The following is a 26,428-nucleotide window of genomic DNA, read 5'->3' on the forward strand; positions in this document are numbered from 1 at the left end:
GTCCAAGGCATTGGGGGTCTACATGACCCAAGGTGTGGGAACACTCTAATTCATGACCACAGGTAAGAGAAGGAGGCGTCCACTGGTCTAGAATAGTTGCACTTCTGCAATCAACAGTGATCCTTAATACAATTTCCAATTTTTTAGGCTATGCTTGGTGTCATCCTCCATTTTTTCTCCCCCTGTGTTTTGCTTTTAAACTATGGCTTAGTTTGGTCATAATGCCAGATTAGCAAAGTGCTTTCTACCTGAGAAGGAAAGTCACAGAGACAGAACAGAAACCTGCAGTGCAGGGGGGCCCTAACAAGGACTGTGAAGCAAATCAGCTCCAGAAAGCAGCAAACTCAAGTCTACTGGCACAGGCATGATGCTTGTCCTGTGTTTTGATTCTCCTGCCAGCATCTGTAATTGCCAAGGGTAAATCATTTTTCCAAAATTACATTCATTAGAGAACACATGGACTGTCTGATAGTCCCACCCACAGCCATTATTCCCCCTTAAAAATTGCAATCAAAGCAATCAAGATCACAGAGGGGGAAATAGATGCAGAGGAGTTAGCCGTGTTAGTCTGTGGTAGCATAATCAAAAAGAGTCCAGTAGCACCTTTAAGACTAACCAATTTTATTGTAGCATAAGCTTTCGAGAATCAAGTTCTCTTCGTCAGATGCCTGATTCTGTATCAGGCATCTGACGAAGAGAACTTGATTCTCGAAAGCTTATGCTACAATAAAATTGTTTAGTCTTAAAGGTGCTACTGGACTCTTTTTGACAGAGGGGGAAAGAAACCCTTCAAAGATACAGAAATATGCCATGTGCCATCAAAGCAAAGTCGCACAACCCTTGGAAACCCTGATCTTCAAAAAGCTGATAATTAGGAAAGAAGGTGCCTATTTGTTGAAAGTCAGGCACCAAATTGATTTAGCAACATTAGGCTGTTGTATTAATTGCACTAGAATTGACTAAACTGTAAGGAACTCCAGCCACAGGGATAACCCCCTACGAAACGCACTGTTCTCGTATTACAATTTCTAGAATATTAATGGATGTTAATATGTGTTGGAGGGCTGAAAGCTTTTGCTGAAGAAAGAAGGGATCAAGCTTTAATGGCAATGTATTTTGACTTACAGCAGCTAAGCAGAGCATCTCTCCCCTATCCCCCTGCTGCAATACATCCTATGGAGACAAGAACACTAGCCTCCCACCTTACAGAGTCGTCATACATATTCAGGAAGGACTAGTCACACATTGTGTGTAAATAGGTGCAAAATCTGTTTCTTTTTGGGGGGGGAGCACCTGAGGGAGGTGTGATTTGGGAAGAAAAGTGTCAGGCAAGCAGAATGGGGTGTGTGTGTGTTAGAAGGTGCCTTTGGGTCTGCCCCAAGTTGGGGACCCTTGGCTATATTGTTTAACTGCAGAGTTTTGGGGCCAGGTGACCAGGTGGTTGCTTATCCATCTTTGAATCAGAGTGGTCCAAGTACAGGGGAAAGGATATTTTCAGCTGTACTGGAAAAGTTGGGAAGGGGGGCGGGAGGAGGAGGTGAGCTTCACAGTTTGAAAGATACTATGAGCCATTAGCAGGCCAGTTTTCCCTCTCTTCTTCCCCTCATTAACCAGACTCAATGGCCACAATATGCTGAGCCATTGGGGAATATGAGAGGCCCGTTCCCCTTCAATGAACAGATGTTCTTCAAGCACTCCATATGAAGAAGGCCCATACCAAAGGACTACGGGCCAAAAAAGACACAATCATCACATACAGAGTACGTGTGAGCATCCAGTCTTCGCATCAGAGAGAGACAGAGGCAAGAGGAATCGTCCTGCCCCTGCCCCCTGGCTAATTGTCATATGCCCAAATTCCATTTTCTCCCAATACAAAGAAAAAATGGATGAGGATGATGGGAAACAAAGAGGAAAGGCAGAGGTGGCTTCAGTCCTTCAGTCCCACTGGCATGGGTTTTTTTTGGCATTTGTTTAACAAAAAAATCACACACCAAAGTCAGATTTCTGTTGGAAAGATGTAACAGGCATCTTTGAGCAGGCGTGGGCACTGAACACATTTGCCAGAAGTTCTGATCCATGGCAGGCAGAAAACATTGTTTTAAAAAACAAACGTTTGGAATTATCTACTACTGAATATGATAATTTTCCACCAAGTCCCTAACAAGCCAGGCTATAATCCTTACCAAGATGTCCTTGATAGCAACTCTCATCATCTTTTCCATCTCATTTATCTCCAGAGGTCTGGCAATCGCGTCCGTTCTCATTTCCTAAAAAAAAAGGGCAAAACTGTAGTTGAAAGATTATGCCACTCGTTAATATTCACAGGCAGGCCAAGCCACTTGGACAAAGCAATTTCCGTAACAAATGGAGGGTAATTTAATATTTATGCACTGTGACTTGAAGGCCAAAGCGGGAACTCCAGCTCCTTTAGCAGGTTCACAAGGTCTCAGATTTAAACACTTTCTAACTCAAGGATGATCCTTAAGGCCACCAGTCTAAGCCTACTTGAGAGGATGCAATCCCCAACTAACTCAGGGTTTCCAATAAACAGAGAAGACGGTAAGTGGTCTCCTCTATCTCTTGCGCCTCCACGGCATGCCATCACAGGTTGCTTCTCCTGTTAATTAACAGAGGACACAAGGACAAGAACAACTCTTGCTCTTTGGAAGGTTCCCCCCAAGTCATTCAGCCTGCTGGTTAGCCTGTGTCTGATACGGTACGCATCCAGAAGTGGAAAGCAGGGCTGAAGGGACTTTACTAAGGGCTCTGTGCATGCCTTACATTTGAGAACAAAGGTATTTTTAATAGCAGGATTTTCTAAACCCTTAAAGATACTCCTCGTACATGCGATGTGCCTCTCGCCCCAGACCGCCCCAACATAACTCATCTTTTCATGTTTTTTCTTACTGTACACTAAAAAACAACCTACATAAATGAAACCTTTTGTACTTAAAATCAAAGGAAGCAAGAAGCTGCAGGAGTCTTTCTTGCCGCTTCCAACGCTGCCGAAAGACAACCACCAAGGGAGAGAGGGTCACTTTGCTCTGAGCGCTGGGGAAGGTGAGAAAGCGCTTGAGAGAGGCAGGCTTGTTTCTTTCCCCAAAGCCCAGAGCAGAGATCAGAGATAAGTCCTCGCCACCCCCACCACCCGTTCTCAAGTTCTTTTCATGTGCCAGTGAACTGGTTGTGGGGGGAGCCAAAAACAAAAAGCTGGACAGCTAAAATTTATGGAGCTGGATCATACACAAGCCACTCTGTGCAAGCTTTATTTCTCCCCCAAAGAACGGAATATGCAGGGGTGACTATGACTAGCCATCGTCCACTCAAGGCTTCTTGGTTTTTAGGATTCTAGTCTCAGCTACAAAGCTGGCTTCTTTTGACAGCTGTCAGAACGGGGACTGCAGCCTGTTATTCATCACAAGCACTGGAAGCGGTTTGAACGTACTGCACATAAAAGCTTCAGCGCCTCCTCCAATTTCAGCAAGGGATTTGCCAGAGGAAGGAAATTGGGAGCCAAAGACCCTCCTCCCACTAGCCCACTAATGCGTTTAGGCCCCATTTGGAGGTCCAAGGATTCTTAGAAGGTGTTAGTGGCACACAAGGACTAAATCGGTTAAATACGGCGCAGCTAGGGAGGGAGGACAGAAATCTATTTACTGCCCAGCAGGTATCAGCTCTACATTTACGAACAGCAGGGATGGTCCTTTGTAATTATGGGAAGTGTCCTTGCCAGATATCTTCAAGCAACCCAATGAACACATCCAAGCAATGCAAGGGTAAGCCACACTGGAACAAGCCTCAAACAAACTGCTGTTATCAGTACAGTATTTTATATACTATGAAAATCACTCTTCCTCATGCAGTTTAACACACAACTTGGAAAACAAATCTGCAGGGCATTTTTTCTCCTCATCTGTGTGAAAACCAGAGAACATTTTGGCACTGCAGCTAAAACACCAGGCTTGCATTATGGCAACTCGAGTCTAAATCAGAGAGACAGCATGGTGTAGTGGTTAGAGCGTCTGATAAGAATCTGGGAGACCCAGGTTCAAATCTCCACTCTGCCATGGAAGCTGGCTGGGGGAGCTTGGCAAGTCAGGTACTCTCAACCTAACCTACCACAAAGGATTGTTGTGAGGATAAAATCGAGAACAGTGTAAGCTGCTTTGGGCCCCCATTGGAGAGAAAGGCAGGGTATAAATAAAGTAAATAAATAAACAATAAATGGTTGCCCAGACATAAAGCTCGCTGGATAGCTTTGGGCTCATCAGTCACACTCAGCTCAGCCTATCCCACAAGGTTGTTAGGAAGATAAAATTCCCAAGTTCTTTGGGGGATTGGTGGAATAATGCATATGAACACCAGAAATCGTACAAGTCATAAGAAGGGAAAGGTGGTTTCAGAAGCTGTTACGTTATTAAGGATTCTAACAAAAAGATACAGGCCACTATGCTCTCTCTTTATTCTTCCTATCAAAACTGCTCACTTTGTATCAGCTGGTACTTAAAAGTTATCAACATTTATGTTTTTGCATCAGACAAACTACTGCTGAAAGGATCCCTGGAGGCATGCAGCTCTCTCTTGACCAGCAGAGATCTGATTTTCAACACTGTTGGAAGATCTAGAAGTAATATCAACTGCCTGAGGGGATCAGTGTTAAAAATGGCAACATGCACATTCCAGTATTCAAATGAACTGCTTTTATGTTCCTGAATGGCAGAGGAGATGCTGTTGCCCCAATCGCTCCTCCCCGAGAGAAGGGTCAAGTTATTTACATGGCCAATGGGTGATCTGGAGACAGAAGGAAGAGGAAAGTGTAGACATCCAAGATACTTCCCAATGCAAAATAATGAAGTGTGGTGTTCTGTGATCAATGCGCATAGGTCCATGCAGAATCATGGACAAAATAGCAGGTGTAGTTGAGGCAACAAGAGACAGCTCTGACAGGTATGATGGAAAGGGGCTGTGGCTCAGCGGAAGAGCATCTGCTTGGCATGCAGAAGATCCCAGGTTCAGTCCACGGCATCTCCAGTTCAAAAGATCAGACAGCAGGCAATGCAATAGACCTTTGCCTGAGACCCTGGAAAGCCGCTGCCAGGCAGATCAGACAAAACTGACCTTAATGGAGGACTTCCTGTTTGGGATCCATGGAGGTCTAACGCAGCTCCACTTGCGGAGCTGACCGGACTGCCGTTTTAACCGGCCGGCGGGGTGAAAATAGCCCGCGGCCGACTGCTCTCAGGCGGGGAGCAGGCAAAGAACGCTCAAGACCCTAGGGTGAGCTAGATCTCGGACGAGGGGGGGCTCTACACAACGAGTCTCCCCCCGATCCTTGAGGTCCCACCTTGCGACGGGTCGGCTATAATCTCTGCGGCAGTTTTGGGGCCAATTCGGCTGGCATAAGACCTACATACCCAAGCATCGATTGGGGGAAGAAGCTGAGAGGAGAACTTAAAATCGAAACAGCGATTACAACCCGAGAAAAGGGAAGAGAAGGTAAAGATCATTATCTTCTGAGACGGGACAGATTGATAAAAACAGAGAGGAAAAAAAGTAGATTTTTAAACTGCAACAGACTAGTGAAAAGGAGGGGAAGACTCGGCAGGAATTGAATTTAAAAAGAGACTAAGTTTAAAGAAGTTATTAAAGAAATGGGACTATTGTTTTGAATACCTGTGGCTTTGGAGCTGTGAGAAAAAGACACCATCGCGAGATCTGCTGTGGGAAGACGGGAGACAGGAAGTGCGTAATAACAATAGAGTGGCTGGAGAGAAGCGGCCCTTGCTGGAGGGCAGGAAGTAGGGAATCGCCATTTTTGAAAGGGGAAGGGTCGCGGCTTCAGCGGAAGAGGAAGTAGGCCATCTTGGATTACAAAATCATAGAGAAACCATAGAGAAAAGACGCCCGACATTTTGGACTCTTTAAAATTTAATTTCTATAAGAAGACCGGGACATTTAAAATAGAAAAACGTTAAATTTTACGCCACGGAGTTAAGGAAGAGAGCGGATTCGTGGGAGCGAGCTAAAGCAAGCCCCACGATGTCAAAAAAAGAGTGGCAATCGGCAATAGAAAACCTGGATAAAAACCTGGACAAAAAACTTTTAGATATGATTAAAGAACTTAAGGACACGAAATTGGAGCTGATAAAAGAGGTTAAAGAGGTTACACAGACAGTAAAATCGGAGCTGTCAGAAGTGAAAAAAGGTATGGAAACAATACGAAGTGAATTACAAGGAACGCAGCAGAGAGTTAAAACAGTAGAAGACGCGATGGAGAATTTAGCAGACACGCAACAAACAGAGATGAGATTGGTGAAGGGGAGAATGTCAGTTGCAGAAACTAAACATATGGAGAAGCAGCTACGTTTTCGTGGCTTGCCAGAAGTGGAAGGAAAGTCAGCGCAAGAACAGATGACTGAGGTGTTGGCTGAGTACCTGGGGAAGGAGGAGGAGGAAGTTGTGGCTATCCTAGATGTGGCATACCGTGTGAATTCGAGAATAGCAACCCAGAGGAAACTACCAAGAGATGTGATTGTGCAGTTTACAACACGAAATATGAAAGAGAGGATTGTGACAAAACAGTTTCAAGATCCATTGGAGATTGATGGCAAGACGATTATTATAATGAAGGAACTGCCCAGATCAGTGTTACTGGACCGGAAAAAATATAAAGTGCTAATTCAGATTTTGAAGGACATGAAAATCAGGTACAGATGGGAGTTACCGGAAGGAGTGTCCTTTGAGTTTGGAGGGGCCAAAAAACGCATCAGATCTGAGCGAGAGATGGAGCGATTTATTAAGGACAATGAAAAAGACTTACCAACAAGATCATGAGTATGGAGTGTAAAGTATTATCTTGGAATGTAAATGGACTAAACTCACCGAATAAGAGGAAAAATACTTTTCACTGGCTACTAAAACAAAAATGTGACATTGTTTGTTTGCAAGAGACCCATATCAGAAAGCAGGATGTAAAATATTTAAAATCTGGAAAACTGGGCAAAGAATATGTAGCGGCCTCCAACAAGAAAAAAAGAGGAGTGGTGTTGTACATAAAAGAGGAGCTACAGCCAAAATTTGTTATGAGAGATGTGGAAGCTAGATTTGTAGCAGTGGAATGTATTTGGAATTTAAAGAGAGTGTTGGTAGTCGGACTTTATGCACCTAACGGTGCAAAAGAAAGCTTCTTTGAGGATTTAAGGAAGCATTTAGACGATCTTGCATATGACCAGATAATTCTTGCTGGAGACTTCAATGGAGTGACAGACTTGGAACTAGACAAAAAGACTACAACGGCACAAAAGAAAAGAGGACTATTACCAAAGCTTTTTTTTGAGTTGATTCAACAAGAGACTCTTGAAGATGTATGGAGGAGAGAATATCCTAAAAGCAGACAGTTTACTTTTTATTCTGCAAGGCATTCTACATTATCAAGAATTGATATGATCTGGGCCTCAAAAGACTTAGCATTATGGACTAAGGAGGTAGAAATAATGCCTATGGTAGGCTCAGATCACAACCCAATTATGTGGAAATTTGGAAAAAAGAGAAAAAGGAAAGCATGGAGAATAAATGAGGACTTGTTACAGGAAAGAGAGAATATGGAAATACTGAGAAGAGAGACAAAGTTTTTTATACAATACAACGTGAATAAAGAAGTACCAACCAATAAAGTTTGGGATGCTTACAAGGCGGTTGTAAGGGGCATACTAATGGACTTAAATGGTAGAGCAAGAAAGAAGAAAGAGGAGAAAAGACAAGAGATTGAGGAGAAAATAAAAGCCAAAGAAATACAGCTAAAAAAGAGACCAGGGAAAAAGAAGGTATACCAGGAAATTAAAATACTTCAAGAACAGCTAACAGCAATGAGCAATAAAGAATTGGAGTGGAATCTCAAAAGACTGAATCAAAAAGCGTTTGAGGGTGCTAATAAACCTGGGAAGTACCTGGCATGGCAATTGAAGAAGAAAAGGGAAAAGAAGATAATAAATAAAATTTGCGAAGATAACAAAACGTATTTGGAGCAGGCTACCATTAGTAGAGCCTTTTATAAATTTTACGCTAAGCTGTATAATAAAAAAGAAGTAAACAAAGAATCAATAGCGTCATATTTGGAGAAAACCAAACTTCCAGAAATCTCGGAAGCTTGGAGAAATAAGTTGAATAGTGAAGTAACTGACGAGGAAATAAGTAAGGCAATACAATCTGCAAATCTAGGAAAGGCGCCAGGGCCAGATGGACTTACGGCTAAATTCTATAAGACAATGGCTAATGAACTGGCACCATTCCTAAAAGAGGTGATGAATGGGGTTTTAAGGGATCAAAGGATTCCAGAAACTTGGAGTGAAGCGAATATATCATTGATCCCAAAAGAGGGCCAAGACCTGACTAATGTGAAAAATTATAGACCTATATCGCTACTCAACAATGACTATAAAATTTTTGCGAAGATATTGGCGGAGAGATTGAAGGGGTGGCTCTCGGAAGTCATAGAGGAGGAACAAGCAGGCTTTTTGCCAGACAGACAAATAAGAGACAACTTAAGGACAGTGATCAATGCTATTGAATATTATGACAAGCGTTGTGACAAAGAGGTTGGTTTCTTCTTTGTAGACGCTGAAAAAGCGTTTGACAATTTAAACTGGGACTTTATGTTTGCCACTATGGAAAAGCTACAATTGGGAGAAAGATTCATCAGAGCAATTAAGGAAATTTATAGAGACCAGATTGCAGCAATCGTGGTGAATGATGAATTGACCAAGAAATTGACGATAAGTAAAGGAACAAGACAAGGTTGCCCGTTATCTCCATTGTTGTTCATTTTAGTATTGGAGATTCTGATGATACAAATACGTCAAGATGATGAAATTCGTGGAATAAAAATAAAGGGCTATTCATACAAGGTCAGAGCATTTGCGGATGACATAATGTTAATTGTAGAGGACCCATTGGAGAACATGCCAAGAGTGATAGATAAGATCAAGGAGTTTGGAGACTTGGCAGGTTTCTTCATTAACAAAAAGAAGTCAAAGATATTATGCAAAAATATGACTAAGCAGAAACAACAATTGTTAATGGAAACAACGGATTGTGAAGTAACAAGTAAAGTGAAATATTTGGGAGTCGAATTAACTGCAAAGAACATAGATCTATTCAAAAACAATTATGAAAAACTATGGACTCAGATAGAGAGAGACTTGATTAAATGGAATAGATTGAATTTGTCATGGTTGGGCAGGATTGCAGCAGTTAAGATGAATGTGTTACCAAGAGTAATGTTTTTGCTACAGACAATACCAATCATCAGAGACTCCAAACAATTTGAAAAATGGCAGAGGAAAATATCAGATTTTGTTTGGGCAGGCAAGAAGCCTCGAGTGAAAGTGAAAGTTTTACAAGATGCAAAGGAAAGAGGCGGAATGCAACTGCCCAATCTGAGACTTTACCATGATGCAATCTGCCTAGTTTGGTTGAAAGAATGGATGACATTAAAGAACAAGAAACTATTAGCCCTAGAGGGATATAAAAAAATATCTGGATGGCACGCATATTTATGGCATGACAAAGTAAAGGTCAACTCGATGTTCCTGCATCACTTTGTTCGGAGAAGTCTATACATAATCTGGAAGAAGTACAGAATTTATCTACAAGAAGGAACCCCTTTGTGGGTGGTTCCATATGAGGTGATAGACCCGAGAGCTGTTGATAATGAACAACAATGTTTAACGTATAAAGAAATAACTAAAACTGAAGCATCCAAACTTAGAATAAAGACACAAGAGGAACTATCACCTAACTACGATTGGTTCCAGTATAGACAGATCAGAGACTTATATAATTCGGACTCTGTAAAGGGAGGTATACGAATAGAGAATTCGGAACTAGAGCAGACCCTTCTTAAAGAAGATAAGAAAAGAATATCCAAGGTATATCAAGTACTGTTGAAGTGGTATACCGAGGATGAGACAGTTAAAACACAAATGGTGAAATGGGCTATAAACTTTAATAAAGAAATAACAATGGAGGCATGGGAATACTTGTGGAAAACTACAATGAAGACAACGACATGTATTAATATCAAAGAGAACATTTACAAAATGATCTATCGTTGGTACATGACACCAAAGAAGATTGCGCTAGGGAATTTGAATACTTCTAATAAATGCTGGAAATGTAAGAAGCATGAGGGCTCCCTCTATCATATGTGGTGGTCGTGTGAGGTAGCCAGGCAGTACTGGGGGGAAATAATAAGAGAAATGAGTGAAATTTTACAATTTCAAATTAATAAGAACCCAGAACTCCTGCTACTGAACTTGGGAATGGAGGGAATTCCAGCCCAACACAGGACGTTGATATTTTATATGACAGCAGCAGCTAGACTTTTGTATGCGCAAAAATGGAAAGTACAAGAAGTGCCAACTATTGAAGATTGGACTTACAAATTGCTGTATATGGCTGAAATGGACAAGATGACAAGAAAACTGAGAGATCTGGACTCAGGGCAGTTCAACACAGACTGGGAGAAGCTGAAACAATACCTGGAGAAGAAATGGGAGGTGGGAGGAAAACTGTGGCAGTTTGAGAACTACTGAAGTATTGAAGTAGAGGGGGGAGACTTTACCGGGGGGAGAAGAGATAAATGTGAATTAATAAGCAGTCAGATTAATAGATTGACATATATATAGATATATATAGGTTAACAAACAGAACATAGAGAAAATAATTAATTATAAGGACTAAATATAAGGAGCGATTAACTAACAATATTTTCTTTTTTTTCTGACAAGTTTTGTACCAAACTGAATGTCTGAAGATATAGATGGGTCAAATTGATTGATTACGTGAGGAGAGATATATAGAACTATTATAAAAAGATAGAATGAGTAATATATATAGAGAATAAGTCAAATTGTTTGATATAAACGAATGTATGATCTATATGGTTTATGATATATAGAAATACCTGAAATTGAAAAATTGGGATAAATTGTTTATCTAAGATGGAAACAAAGGCTTACAGTTTGGGCATATAATGTTAAAAATAGTTAAGGATGTACTGCTTAGAATAATGGAGAATATATATTTGTTTTAGATAGAGGAAGCTAATAAAAGTAAGGGAAAGGGGACAAAGGGTTGGAAAGCTGTTGGAAGTCAAAAAAAAGGGGGGGGAAAGGGAGGGGGTTAGAGATGAAAAAATTGGGGAAAATTGAATGTAAATGTGGAAATAATGGATTCTAACCCAATAAAAAATTTTTCAAAAAAAAAAAAAAAACTGACCTTAATGGACCAACGGCTTGATTCAGAATAAGGCAGCTTCATGGGTGTTCATGTTGTTTCAGACAAAAAATAACTCCACAACTTAACAGTCTCTGGACCTTCACTGAGCTAACAAGCCCACAGTTAGGATGAATGCTGCTTCTGAAACTGAGGGTCCTCTCTTTCTCCCTTAGCATACCCAAAGGGCATGGGATAACATTTCTATTGACATCAAAGGCACATTGCAGGCAGATCCAGTGAGGAAAGGCTATCAAAAATCCAGATGATGCTCTTCCAGACATCATAGAACTGATGTTGGGATCCTGGGAATTCAACAGAACCAAAAGGAAACAGGAGTTTTAAAAGGTGAGGGAAGTTCCAAGATGTTCCGAACTCAGCCATATGACTGCAACACCATCCTTGCTCCTTGAAATGTTAGCAGCCGGGCATCACCACAGAGGAATTAAGCTGCATCTGTGCTAGCACCAGCCTGTGAGAGAAAGAGAAGGCCAAGTATTCACCATGCTCCCCCCCAACCCCATTTCCTTAATCTGTAGCATGCGATTAGAAGAGCCCAGGAGGCCTACAGTGCCATACTAAACAGAAGAGCAAGATTTGACTCCAGTTTCACCTTAAAGACCAACTGGATGTCCAGGGTATTAGCTTTTGAAAGTCAGAGCTCCCTTTGTCAGATACAAAAAATGAAAAAAGGTCCTTGTAATCCAGAGGGTGGGAGGAGTATGGTAAACTAGAGTGTCAGGAGGCTAGTTATAGTACATACAAATTGCAGAAAATTAGTATCTGTAATGCAAAAAAAACCACCCTATGTCCCAATTCAACCCTCGGGGATCCATTGTTCCAAATTTGCAAATAAACTCAATTTCAGCACTCTCACTTTGTACTTTTCCTTTGAAGTTTCTCTGCTTGAGAACTGCTACTCCTAAGTCAGTGATGGAATGTCCTGGCAGACTGAAATGTTCTCCCATTGATTTTTGAACGTTGTGATTTTTTATATCAGATTTATGCCCATTCGTTTTTTTGCAAAGGGACTGATCCGTTTGTACAACATAGTGTTGAAAGGCATTGCTGACACTTGATGGCATATATAACGTTGGAAGATGAACAAGCGAATGAGCCTAAGATGATACAGCTGGGGCTGCTAGGTCCAGTGATTGTGCTATTTTTTTCACATTACAGATGCTAATTTTCTGAACTTTGTACCCAAGCTCTATCAAACTAACTGCAACATGTATTGTACCTAGATTCCTGACACTTTAATTTACAATACCCCTCCCACCCTCTACCTGGATTATAAGGACCGCTTCCTTTTTCCACTCCTTGTATCTGACGAAGGGAGCTCTGACTTTCGAAAGCTCAATCCCTGGAAATCTAGCTGGTCTTTAACGTGCTACTGTCCTGAATCTTGCTCTTCTACAAGAGACCAACACAGCTACCCAACTAGTACTAAACAGTTACCCCTCTCTAAGCCCACTGATTTCAAACGACTTAGAAGGGTACAATCTGCTTAGGACAGCACTGTTAGGATGCAGCCCCATGCATCATTCTCTTGGAGGAAGCCCCACTGAATTCAGTGGGTCTTGCTTCTAAGTAAACATGTCTAGGGTCAGGTTGTGTGACACACAGGAAACTGCCTTCTATCACATCAGACCCAGCAAGCTCGGTGCTGTCTCTTGATTGGCTCTCCAGTGTCTCTAATGCCTGAGCTCCTTCAGATGGAGAGGTCAGAGACTAGGAGCTTTCTGCATGCAAAGCAGTCACTGTGACTAAGCCAGGGGTCCTCTGCCGTGCAGAACAACACTTGCGTCGAAGAACAGAAGGCCTGGCTAGTGGCATCAGACCAAAGGGAGAGAACCAACCTGTGAGCAGGTAACAAGACAGGGACAAGGAAAATCTGCATCTGACAAACATCAACGTCAATTAACAGGAAATACGCTCTCCCTGAACCCAAGAGGCCTGACGTGGCTTACTGTTTACCAGGCCCGAGAGATTAAACCATCAAGGTGTTTCACTACAAATCGCTCATTAGAAACCAGGGAAGCAGAACGAACAATTAATAGTGATGAGCTTAAGTGGAAAATCATTTTAGGCCAATCAAAATTAAAAACAAAAAAACACACAAGTCTATAGAGATGCCATTAGCAGATGCTATTAACACAGACACAGTGGAATCACAGCATAAGCAAGGAAGAATTTTTTTTACACTCAGGAAATAAGGCAAAACCCCCTCCAGACTCTAAAATTCACAATTCAGCCTCCTCAGGTTAGCTGTTTCGTTGGATTAGGAAAGAAAACCACAGAGGAAATCATCATCAAACTCTGCAACGTATTTCAGAATAGGCATTTTATAAAAAAATTCACATTGAAAATAACTTTTTTGGAACTAAAAATAATTTGGGGCAGGGGGAAACAATGGCTTGGGAGAAACTAATATATTTATTTTCCCTATCACGTCTAGAATCCTGAAGAGTGGCAAAGCTATAGCAGAAGCACAGACTATTTAGTAGAAAAATACACAGAAACTTACCGCAAAAAGAGTTCACTGCTGTCTTGCTCCCTGGCTGGCAGGGGGCTCTCTATTTTGGAACACAAAATCCGCAAAACTTCTTGCCAATTTTGTTCTTGGAAAAGGGCCAGCCACCGCAGCATGCCAAGCAGCAGACAGCAGCCTAATCTGCGTGGAACAATGCACAGAGCGGAATCCACCCGAATTATTTTAAATCAGCGAGCAACAAGAGCTGTTTTCAGGCATACAGAGACTTTTGTCCTACAACTTCCCACATTCTTACCTCGCAGTACAAGTTAATGCTGCAGAAAGCCACTATTTCTCTGCTTTGAGACAAAATTGACCCAGATGCAGTGATAACTAGAGATGGGCACGAATCAAATTATGACCCAAAAACCCGCAAGAATCAGGCCGGTTTGTGGTTCATGAACCAGTGGTTCGTGGAAGCTCGTTTCCACGAACTTCCACAAACTGGTCTACTGGTTTGGTTGGGTCATATTAAAGGCGCAGTTTAAATGGCCATTTCCCCAGGGAAATGGCCATATAAACTTTTCCTGCCGCTTGCAAGCGGCAGGGCCCTTTAAACTGCCCAAATCCCAGCCCCAGCCCCACACTTACCTTGCCCTGCAGGCCCGTGGCATCCTCCCCCTCCTCCCGCAAGGGGCCGTTTTTGGCCTCTTCCGCAGCTGCATGAGCCTGCAGCTGTTTTCGGCTTCCTCCGCCGCCGCAACTCACGAACCACGAACCTCATGGTTCGGTTTTTTTGTGGTTTGTGCCCATCTCTAGTGATAACAACTGGCCGATTCTACAGAGGTCACATTCTGCCTCATGGCTGTTGAATGATGAGGGACCAAAGTGGGCATGGGATTTCATGCTTATCTCTCCGCTAACATGACAGATGCCACCAGACATTATCAGCATGCGTTACAGTTGGAGGGACCCATGGTACAACTTGTGCTAGTTGACAGAGACAAGGAAACATCTTGATGTTTCCCCTAGTATGAATACTCTCTGTTGGAAATGGGTGGGGGAGCTGCTGTGGATGGACGTGTCACACCCCCAGGTTCTTACCATAGCCCACCAAATGAGACCTTTCTTGTCATCGCACCACTCAGCACATGCTCACAGGTGATCACAGCTCCCTTGTAAGCACACCTGTATTAGATGCCCACCACACTCCCAGCAGTGGGTGTACATTGAAAATGTCATACGCATGACTTGATATGAAGTTCTTCAAGAAACTGAAGGATTCTTACCACCCCCATCCCCTTCTGGTATCTCAAAAAATGCTGTCCTACTAATTAAAATGTCCAAAAAACAGCGAATCTCCCAACAAAGCTTGGCTGCAGCAGCTGCTGCTTTACTCAATGTCACCACCGTGAAAGATATTTAGAGATTTTTTTTTAATTGCTGCCTGTCTCGGCCGTGTCTAAAAAAGGCAGATTCTTGACACATCCGTGGGTCTTATGAGAGACAGAGAGTGGCAAAGAGATAAACAGCTCAGCTGGTGCATTGCATAAATATATACTCAGCCTGGAGGGGGATATGGGAAAAGTCCAAATGGAGGGAAGCACCTTGTCTGATATCCTTGAGTATGCCGATGAGGGTCATCATATTCTGAAGAAAATTCTTCTTCAAGGTGTCCCATAAACCCCCTTTTTCCTCCTTGGGTATTAGCTGTCTCCTGCTGTATTATCATCAGATTTCAGAGGCTGCCTTTAATTATTTTATTTATTTTTTCAATTTATATACCGCCCATCACCGCCCATCAACTTCTCAGCTGTCCCCCCATTTCACGCTCTCCGCGGTTCTCTTGCTCCACCTGGAATTGCCATTCTGCTCCAGCACCTAAAAAGGCAGCTACCCTTTAGGACCTATCCCTTTCCTGATCTCAAATACCCTCCCCAGACCTGGTCGCCTGTCCCCCCCACCCCGCCAAACAGCACCACCACTGCTGCTCTCTCCTTCAGCTTCCTTGCTTCCTCTGATGGTCCAAACGCCCAAAAGTTCCAGCCTCTGCCCACCTACCCGACAGCCGTGTTCTTAACCTCTCGGCCCTCCAGCTGACTTCTCTGTGTGGTTAATCTCTTCTGAATCTCTGTGATGCTACCTTGTACCACCCCTCCACCTCTGCCATTCCATCAGCTTGCCTCCTACCAGCATCCTCACCTTACTCCTTGCAGACATCGATATTTATTTTCATGAGTTTACCGCCGATTCCTAAACTCCTCCTCAGAACTCCACTGTTGAAAGGGTTCCCTCCACCCCCAATTCATGTTTTGGGCATTCCTGATGAAACGTTCACTTAAAAAATCGCCTGGGGAGTCTCCTCCAAGGAGACATGGTTCTTCCTTCCTCCATATTGTCCTCACAACTTCACGAGAAGTAATTGCATTCAAGTGATGAGAAGTGATGGTTTTATTTAGTTCTTTATAGCCTGCCTTATTTCCCAATGGGGAGCCAAAGCAACTTAAAACATTCTCCTTTCTTCCATTTTATCTTCACATCCACCACCCTGGGAAGCCGATTAGGTAGAGCAACATTGCCTGGCCCAAGGTCACCCAGGGAGATTCATGGCAACGTGATCTGACTGCTGACCTCCCAGATCCTGGGACAACGCACTCCACAGTGGCGAAATAGGAGAAACGTTTTGAGCACTCTCAGTTGCTACCTTAAAAAGAATGCACACCAACAGGTGCCAAGTCACACGTTTTCAGACACACTGTTCCTTCACATGTTAATTGTAAACGTAAATGCATATTTTAAATAAGCTTAACAGGAGAACTGCCTTGGGACACACCGCAATTCAATTTGCAAGGATTCAAATCTAGGCGGAGCGTGCATATTACTTCTGTTCTGTAGACACTCCACTGGCCCATCAGTTACCAGGTTCAATTCAAGGTTCAGCTTCACATATAAAGCTCTTCATGGCCTTGGCCCCTCATATTCGCAGGACTGCCTCTCGCCCTATGCTCCACCATGGCAACTTCATTAAAAGGGCCTTCTCTACAGGGCCTTCTGCAGATACCACCCTGCAGTTGGGCAAAACCAGCAGCTGCCCATACAGACATAGTCTCTGTGGTGGCGCCAACCTTATGGGACAGTCTACCTGAAGAGATCAGGAAAGCTCCCACTCTCCTGGCTTTCTGAAAAGTGTGCAAATGTGAATTATGTGGCAATGCTTTTTTACTCAGCTAGTAAGACTGTGCTGTAAGAAATGACCCAGAGAGATGCTTTGGGAAGGGGCAGAATCTGTCGACTGGGTACTGTCCGTTGGTGTACTACTGGGTAGTTTCTGCATCCTTAAAGATGCCATGTTTAATCACTTACGCTTTGTTTCAGCAATGTTTCATCTCTGTGTTCAGATTTATGCTTGTTTTCAAATTTCGGCAGCCCATGCCCTATTTTATTCATTCGCTGAATGTCCTAGCTGTAAATCATATTGCCTTCTCCGCGTAATCCGCCTTGTGTCCCAGTGAAAAAGGGAAACTATAAAGAAATAATTAAGTCACCACCTTGGCTATATGAATGCAAAGATGCTTTTGTCCATTTGTCCAAATGCTCCCTGGGGACAGAAAACACATGCTCTGTATTGCTAAGGCTGAGATGGGGCAGGGAGAAGACACTCGCCATCACGTAACTTAGAAAAGGTTTGGTACAGAATCAGCTCCATGTTTCTTGGACTTCCTGTTTGGGATCCATGGAGGTCTAACGCAGCTCCACTTGCGGAGCTGACCGGACTGCCGTTTTAACCGGCCGGCGGGGTGAAAATAGCCCGCGGCCGACTGCTCTCAGGCGGGGAGCAGGCAAAGAACGCTCAAGACCCTAGGGTGAGCTAGATCTCGGACGAGGGGGGGCTCTACACAGCGAGTCTCCCCCCGATCCTTGAGGTCCCACCTTGCGACGGGTCGGCTATAATCTCTGCGGCAGTTTTGGGGCCAATTCGGCTGGCATAAGACCTACATACCCAAGCTTCGATTGGGGGAAGAAGCTGAGAGGAGAACTTAAAATCGAAACAGCGATTACAACCCGAGAAAAGTGAAGAGAAGGTAAAGATCATTATCTTCTGAGACGGGACAGATTGATAAAAACAGAGAGGAAAAAAAGTAGATTTTTAAACTGCAACAGACTAGTGAAAAGGAGGGGAAGACTCGGCAGGAATCGAATTTAAAAAGAGACTAAGTTTAAAGAAGTTATTAAAGAAATGGGACTATTGTTTTGAATACCTGTGGCTTTGGAGCTGTGAGAAAAAGACACCATCGCGAGATCTGCTGTGGGAAGACGGGAGACAGGAAGTGCGTAATAACAATAGAGTGGCTGGAGAGAAGCGGCCCTTGCTGGAGGGCAGGAAGTAGGGAATCGCCATTTTTGAAAGGGGAAGGGTCGCGGCTTCAGCAGAAGAGGAAGTAGGCCATCTTGGATTACAAAATCATAGAGAAACCATAGAGAAAAGACGCCCGACATTTTGGACTCTTTAAAACTTAATTTCTATAAGAAGACCGGGACATTTAAAATAGAAAAACGTTAAATTTTACGCCACGGAGTTAAGGAAGAGAGCGGATTCGTGGGAGCGAGCTAAAGCAAGCCCCACGATGTCAAAAAAAGAGTGGCAATCGGCAATAGAAAACCTGGATAAAAACCTGGACAAAAAACTTTTAGATATGATTAAAGAACTTAAGGACACGAAATTGGAGCTGATAAAAGAGGTTAAAGAGGTTACACAGACAGTAAAATCGGAGCTGTCAGAAGTGAAAAAAGGTATGGAAACAATACGAAGTGAATTACAAGGAACGCAGCAGAGAATTAAAACAGTAGAAGACGCGATGGAGAATTTAGCAGACACGCAACAAACAGAGATGAGATTGGTGAAGGGGAGAATGTCAGTTGCAGAAACTAAACATATGGAGAAGCAGCTACGTTTTCGTGGCTTGCCAGAAGTGGAAGGAAAGTCAGCGCAAGAACAGATGACTGAGGTGTTGGCTGAGTACCTGGGGAAGGAGGAGGAGGAAGTTGTGGCTATCCTAGATGTGGCATACCGTGTGAATTCGAGAATAGCAACCCAGAGGAAACTACCAAGAGATGTGATTGTGCAGTTTACAACACGAAATATGAAAGAGAGGATTGTGACAAAACAGTTTCAAGATCCATTGGAGATTGATGGCAAGACGATTATTATAATGAAGGAACTGCCCAGATCAGTGTTACTGGACCGGAAAAAATATGAAGTGCTAATTCAGATTTTGAAGGACATGAAAATCAGGTACAGATGGGAGTTACCGGAAGGAGTGTCCTTTGAGTTTGGAGGGGCCAAAAAACGCATCAGATCTGAGCGAGAGATGGAGCGATTTATTAAGGACAATGAAAAAGACTTACCAACAAGATCATGAGTATGGAGTGTAAAGTATTATCTTGGAATGTAAATGGACTAAACTCACCGAATAAGAGGAAAAATACTTTTCACTGGCTACTAAAACAAAAATGTGACATTGTTTGTTTGCAAGAGACCCATATCAGAAAGCAGGATGTAAAATATTTAAAATCTGGAAAATTGGGCAAAGAATTTGTAGCGGCCTCCAACAAGAAAAAAAGAGGAGTGGTGTTGTACATAAAAGAGGAGCTACAGCCAAAATTTGTTATGAGAGATGTGGAAGCTAGATTTGTAGCAGTGGAATGTATTTGGAATTTAAAGAGAGTGTTGGTAGTCGGACTTTATGCACCTAACGGTGCAAAAGAAAGCTTCTTTGAGGATTTAAGGAAGCATTTAGACGATCTTGCATACGACCAGATAATTCTTGCTGGAGACTTCAATGGAGTGACAGACTTGGAACTAGACAAAAAGACTACAACGGCACAAAAGAAAAGAGGACTATTACCAAAGCTTTTTTTTGAGTTGATTCAACAAGAGACTCTTGAAGATGTATGGAGGAGAGAATATCCTAAAAGCAGACAGTTTACTTTTTATTCTGCAAGGCATTCTACATTATCAAGAATTGATATGATCTGGGCCTCAAAAGACTTAGCATTATGGACTAAGGAGGTAGAAATAATGCCTATGGTAGGCTCAGATCACAACCCAATTATGTGGAAATTTGGAAAAAAGAGAAAAAGGAAAGCATGGAGAATAAATGAGGACTTGTTACAGGAAAGAGAGAATATGGAAATACTGAGAAGAGAGACAAAGTTTTTTATACAATACAACGTGAATAAAGAAGTACCAACCAATAAAGTTTGGGATGCTTACAAGGCGGTTGTAAGGGGCATACTAATGGACTTAAATGGTAGAGCAAGAAAGAAGAAAGAGGAGAAAAGACAAGAGATTGAGGAGAAAATAAAAGCCAAAGAAACACAGCTAAAAAAGAGACCAGGGAAAAAGAAGGTATACCAGGAAATTAAAATACTTCAAGAACAGCTAACAGCAATGAGCAATAAAGAATTGGAGTGGAATCTCAAAAGACTGAATCAAAAAGCGTTTGAGGGTGCTAATAAACCTGGGAAGTACCTGGCATGGCAATTGAAGAAGAAAAGGGAAAAGAAGATAATAAATAAAATTTGCGAAGATAACAAAACGTATTTGGAGCAGGCTACCATTAGTAGAGCCTTTTATAAATTTTACGCTAAGCTGTATAATAAAAAAGAAGTAAACAAAGAATCAATAGCGTCATATTTGGAGAAAACCAAACTTCCAGAAATCTCGGAAGCTTGGAGAAATAAGTTGAATAGTGAAGTAACTGACGAGGAAATAAGTAAGGCAATACAATCTGCAAATCTAGGAAAGGCGCCAGGGCCAGATGGACTTACGGCTAAATTCTATAAGACAATGGCTAATGAACTGGCACCATTCCTAAAAGAGGTGATGAATGGGGTTTTAAGGGATCAAAGGATTCCAGAAACTTGGAGTGAAGCGAATATATCATTGATCCCAAAAGAGGGCCAAGACCTGACTAATGTGAAAAATTATAGACCTATATCGCTACTCAACAATGACTACAAAATTTTTGCGAAGATATTGGCGGAGAGATTGAAGGGGTGGCTCTCGGAAGTCATAGAGGAGGAACAAGCAGGCTTTTTGCCAGACAGACAAATAAGAGATAACTTAAGGACAGTGATCAATGCTATTGAATATTATGACAAGCGTTGTGACAAAGAGGTTGGTTTCTTCTTTGTTGACGCTGAAAAAGCGTTTGACAATTTAAACTGGGACTTTATGTTTGCCACTATGGAAAAGCTACAATTGGGAGAAAGATTCATCAGAGCAATTAAGGAAATTTATAGAGACCAGACTGCAGCAATTGTGGTGAATGATGAATTGACCAAGAAATTGACGATAAGTAAAGGAACAAGACAAGGTTGCCCGTTATCTCCATTGTTGTTCATTTTAGTATTGGAGATTCTGATGATACAAATACGTCAAGATGATGAAATTCGTGGAATAAAAATAAAGGACTATTCATACAAGGTCAGAGCATTTGCGGATGACATAATGTTAATTGTAGAGGACCCATTGGAGAACATGCCAAGAGTGATAGATAAGATCAAGGAGTTTGGAGACTTGGCAGGTTTCTTCATTAACAAAAAGAAGTCAAAGATATTATGCAAAAATATGACTAAGCAGAAACAACAATTGTTAATGGAAACAACGGATTGTGAAGTAACAAGTAAAGTGAATTATTTGGGAGTCGAATTAACTGCAAAGAACATAGATCTATTCAAAAACAATTATGAAAAACTATGGACTCAGATAGAGAGAGACTTGATTAAATGGAATAGATTGAATTTGTCATGGTTGGGTAGGATTGCAGCAGTTAAGATGAATGTGTTACCAAGAGTAATGTTTTTGCTACAGACAATACCAATCATCAGAGACTCCAAACAATTTGAAAAATGGCAGAGGAAAATATCAGATTTTGTTTGGGCAGGCAAGAAGCCTCGAGTGAAAGTGAAAGTTTTACAAGATGCAAAGGAAAGAGGCGGAATGCAACTGCCCAATCTGAGACTTTATCATGATGCAATCTGCCTAGTTTGGTTGAAAGAATGGATGACATTAAAGAACAAGAAACTATTAGCCCTAGAGGGATATAAAAAAATATTTGGATGGCACGCATATTTATGGCATGACAAAGTAAAGGTCAACTCGATGTTCCTGCATCACTTTGTTCGGAGAAGTCTATACATAATCTGGAAGAAGTACAGAATTTATCTACAAGAAGGAACCCCTTTGTGGGTGGTTCCATATGAGGTGATAGACCCGAGAGCTGTTGATAATGAACAACAATGTTTAACGTATAAAGAAATAACTAAAACTGAAGCATCCAAACTTAGAATAAAGACACAAGAGGAACTATCACCTAACTACGATTGGTTCCAGTATAGACAGATCAGAGACTTATATAATTCGGACTCTGTAAAGGGAGGTATACGAATAGAGAATTCGGAACTAGAGCAGACCCTTCTTAAAGAAGATAAGAAAAGAATATCCAAGGTATACCAAGTACTGTTGAAGTGGTATACCGAGGATGAGATAGTTAAAACACAAATGGTGAAATGGGCTATAAACTTTAATAAAGAAATAACAATGGAGGCATGGGAATACTTGTGGAAAACTACAATGAAGACAACGACATGTATTAATATCAAAGAGAACATTCATAAAATGATCTATCGTTGGTACATGACACCAAAGAAGATTGCGCTAGGGAATTTGAATACTTCTAATAAATGCTGGAAATGTAAGAAGCATGAGGGCTCCCTCTATCATATGTGGTGGTCGTGTGAGGTAGCCAGGCAGTACTGGGGGGAAATAATAAGAGAAATGAGTGAAATTTTACAATTTCAAATTAATAAGAACCCAGAACTCCTGCTACTGAACTTGGGAATGGAGGGAATTCCAGCCCAACACAGGACGTTGATATTTTATATGACAGCAGCAGCTAGACTTTTGTATGCGCAAAAATGGAAAGTACAAGAAGTGCCAACTATTGAAGATTGGACTTACAAATTGCTGTATATGGCTGAAATGGACAAGATGACAAGAAAATTGAGAGATCTGGACTCAGGGCAGTTCAACACAGACTGGGAGAAGCTGAAACAATACCTGGAGAAGAAATGGGAGGTGGGAGGAAAACTGTGGCAGTTTGAGAACTACTGAAGTATTGAAGTAGAGGGGGGAGACTTTACCGGGGGGAGAAGAGAAAAATGTGAATTAATAAGCAGTCAGATTAATAGATTGACATATATATAGATATATATAGGTTAACAAACAGAACATAGAGAAAATAATTAATTATAAGGACTAAATATAAGGAGCGACTAACTAACAATATTTTCTTTTTTTTCTGACAAGTTTTGTACCAAACTGAATGTCTGAAGATATAGATGGGTCAAATTGATTGACTACGTGAGGAGAGATATATAGAACTATTATAAAAAGATAGAATGAGTAATATATATAGAGAATAAGTCAAATTGTTTGATATAAACGAATGTATGATCTATATGGTTTATGATATATAGAAATACCTGAAATTGAAAAATTGGGATAAATTGTTTATCTAAGATAGAAACAAAGGCTTACAGTTTGGGCATATAATGTTAAAAATAGTTAAGGATGTACTGCTTAGAATAATGGAGAATATATATTTGTTTTAGATAGAGGAAGCTAATAAAAGTAAGGGAAAGGGGACAAAGGGTTGGAAAGCTGTTGGAAGTCAACAAAAAGGGGGGGGAAAGGGAGGGGGTTAGAGATGAAAAAATTGGGGAAAATTGAATGTAAATGTGGAAATAATGGATTCTAACCCAATAAAAATTTTTCAAAAAAAAAAAAAAAAAGAATCAGCTCCATGTTTCTCAAACAGCAGTTTCCTTTGTTTATTCTGAAATAAGTTTGCCAGGGCGACTATTACAGATGTTGCGTCTTCTGAACAGAAGCAAAAGCTGAGTAGCACCGTACCCCATTCACTACCCCATTCACTACGGCCAAGAAGTGACAGGAGCTGCAAAAGGGAAGCTCCAAGGTCAGGTTCCAAAGTGGAGGCATTCTGATATTTTAGAAAATGATACTTGAACCATGGGGAAGAGGGGAGCTGGTCTCTTTCTTTCGATGGGGTGTGAAAAGACCCAGTCACAGCCTTTTGCCCAGGAGCCCATTAAGATTTAGCCTAGATTGCTTCTTCAAAAGGATTCGAGAAATGGGATAAAAGGATCCATGGCATTCAGGTATGATTGCAAAATGGAACCTCAAGCTGAGAGGCTGCATACCTCCAGGGACTGGGGATGCAATTTACAGACGCTCCCTCAAGACGCATTCTGCCCATACAAAACTGCCTGGTACTGTCCGACCACCAGTCCGTCTAGCTATATATTATTTATTCTAACCTTAGTGCCTCTCTGGGCTCTTTGGCACAGAAAAGTCTTTCCCATCACCTGTTATCTAAAGTCTTTTCACTGGAGGTGTCAGGGACTGAACCCGGCACTTTCTGGACAGTCTGCTCATGCTTTGCCACTAGGCCACTCCCACCCAGGGGAGGGGCACTATATTTTGTTAGTATTATGATAACAAAGATCAGTTTGCTACAGTAATGCTAACAGAAACTGTCCAGAGCACAGAGCGGCCAATGGCAGCTGTACTTGAAAAATCCAATCTCAAGCTGAGGCTGCATTTCAGTTTCAATTAATCAGTCAGAAAGTAGGAGCCAGACGCAGATCATTACAGAAGAGGGCATGAAAGAGCCACCTGGCCCATTTTGGAAGGTTGTCACACTAAAGGTTTTGTGCCTTTCAGGTGCCATGCTGAGTCTAATGAAACACAGGGAAGAGCCATGCCTCCCAAGGCACAGGACAGCAAAGTTGATCTGACAACCATTTTCATCTCAGGATGAAAACTGCTCTGGACAAGCCTCCCCAACCTAAGGCACAATTCATCAGCAGTGGAAGAAGATACGCTGTCTACAGATTATCCCAAATTGTGTCAGATTGATGAGTGGCTTCTAGTGACAAGGTCAGAGACATGCGGTCATTTTTTCCTAGAAGACGCTTCATTGGTATTTAACAGGCAGGTGGAAGAACCACTCAGTACTGCTTCTCCTCACATCTGCTTATGTCCCTGAAACCCGTGAATGATCAGAATGCTATAAGTGAAGGCTTGCGTGGGCTTTAAAAATCCTCACTCTGGAACATGCTGGACAAGAAAGACAGCCATCTGGAGCCAGCCTACTGTTTTGCAAATGACAACTAATATTCAGAAATAAAGTCTACATAAATTACCACAACCCAGCATCTCCGTACACAGTTCTTCATGTTACAGGGGATCAGCCTGTCCTCAGACAGCACTCAAGTCTACCTCCTGGGTAATGCTCCAGAGATACCATCCCCACCACACTCGGGACTGAACTACTGTTTACTCACTATATTTATATACTGCTCTCCCTTGTTGCTCAAAGCAGTTTACAATAAAACAAGCAAATGAAAGTCAACCAGAAATCTGACATATTAATAACACAATTAAACACCATTAAAACCAAGTCTGGAAAAGCTCACTTGAGCAATACAATACTTTTGTCGTTTTAGACTGGCATCTAAAATGACAAAAGTGGCAACCCTGATCTCAATAGGAAGCTCATTTTATAAGGACTAAGGGAGTGCGTTTCGGGTTTCTGATTTGGAAAGATTCGGGATTTGGAAAGTTGGCCCCAATTCGGAAATCCCGAAGCACAGCTTTCCGAAGTGATTCAGGTCACTTCGGAAAGCTTCGGAGGCCTGGGGTTAAGTTTAAAGGGCCCTTTTGCAAGCGGTAGGGCCCTTTAAACTTCAGCTGGGAGGTGGGGGGAATTCCCCTCGCCTCCCAGCTGAAATTTAAAGGGCCCTGCCACTTGAAAGTGGCAGGAAAGGGCCCTTTAAACTGTCCCATTCCCTACCTTACCTCCCCTACCCCCACTGACCTGGCACTGTGGAGGAGGCAGCCCTCCCGCCTCCCTGTTAGCCTCTGGCAGCGGCGGCCCTCTCTGCCAGCCACCTGGCCGCACCAGTCGCACTGGCTGCACTGGCGAGGCGGCAGTGGGGAAGGCCTTCCACCCATGTGACCATTGGCTGCACCAGCAGGCCGTGGCAGCAGGGAAGGTCTTCTCCGCCGGCCAGCTGGCCAGCGCAGCAGCGGCTCCAGCGTTCCACCCATCAGGTAAGTGGGGTGTGGGGATGGTGTTTAAGGGTTTAAGGTGGGAGTTTAAGGGTCGGGGTGGGGCTCCCCCAGGGGTGGGCCTCCCCCCTCTCCTGTTACTTCAGAATGCTCCGAATCTTTCTGGAGCATTCTGAAGCAACTCAGAAACCCAATTTCAGGGTTTTCTGGATCTTTTTGCCGCTTCAGGTAAACCCGAAGCGGGAAACCCAAATCTTTTTCACGTGCACACCACTAATAAGGACACAACCACCACACAAAACGTTTGTGCTTTGGAAACCTCAGGTGTCGCCTCCTTTAAGGAGAGAAAAAGAAGCAGGCCTTGTTTTGAGAATCTTAAGGTCTGTCCTGGCTCAAATGGGAGAAGCCACCCTTCAAGTATGAGGGACTCAAACTGTAGAGGGCTTCAAAGGTCAAAACCAGTGGCTGGAACTGGATCAGGAAGCAAACAGGTAGCCAGATCCCCAGATATAGATTATATT

General features: G+C 42.4%; 1 protein-coding gene across 1 annotated transcript in view; it reads right to left on the minus strand.

Moving 5' to 3' along the window:
- The window catches only part of CLUAP1 (clusterin associated protein 1), a 93,946-nt gene that overhangs the window by 36,579 nt on the left and 30,939 nt on the right, over positions 1-26,428 (minus strand). Inside the window, exon 6 of the mRNA XM_054995016.1 lies at positions 2,184-2,267. Coding sequence (XP_054850991.1) covers positions 2,184-2,267 — 84 coding nt within the window. The remainder of the gene's footprint in view (positions 1-2,183; positions 2,268-26,428) is intronic.

The sequence above is a fragment of the Eublepharis macularius genome, chromosome 12 (assembly GCF_028583425.1).
Source record: "Eublepharis macularius isolate TG4126 chromosome 12, MPM_Emac_v1.0, whole genome shotgun sequence".
NCBI lineage: Eukaryota > Metazoa > Chordata > Lepidosauria > Squamata > Eublepharidae > Eublepharis > Eublepharis macularius.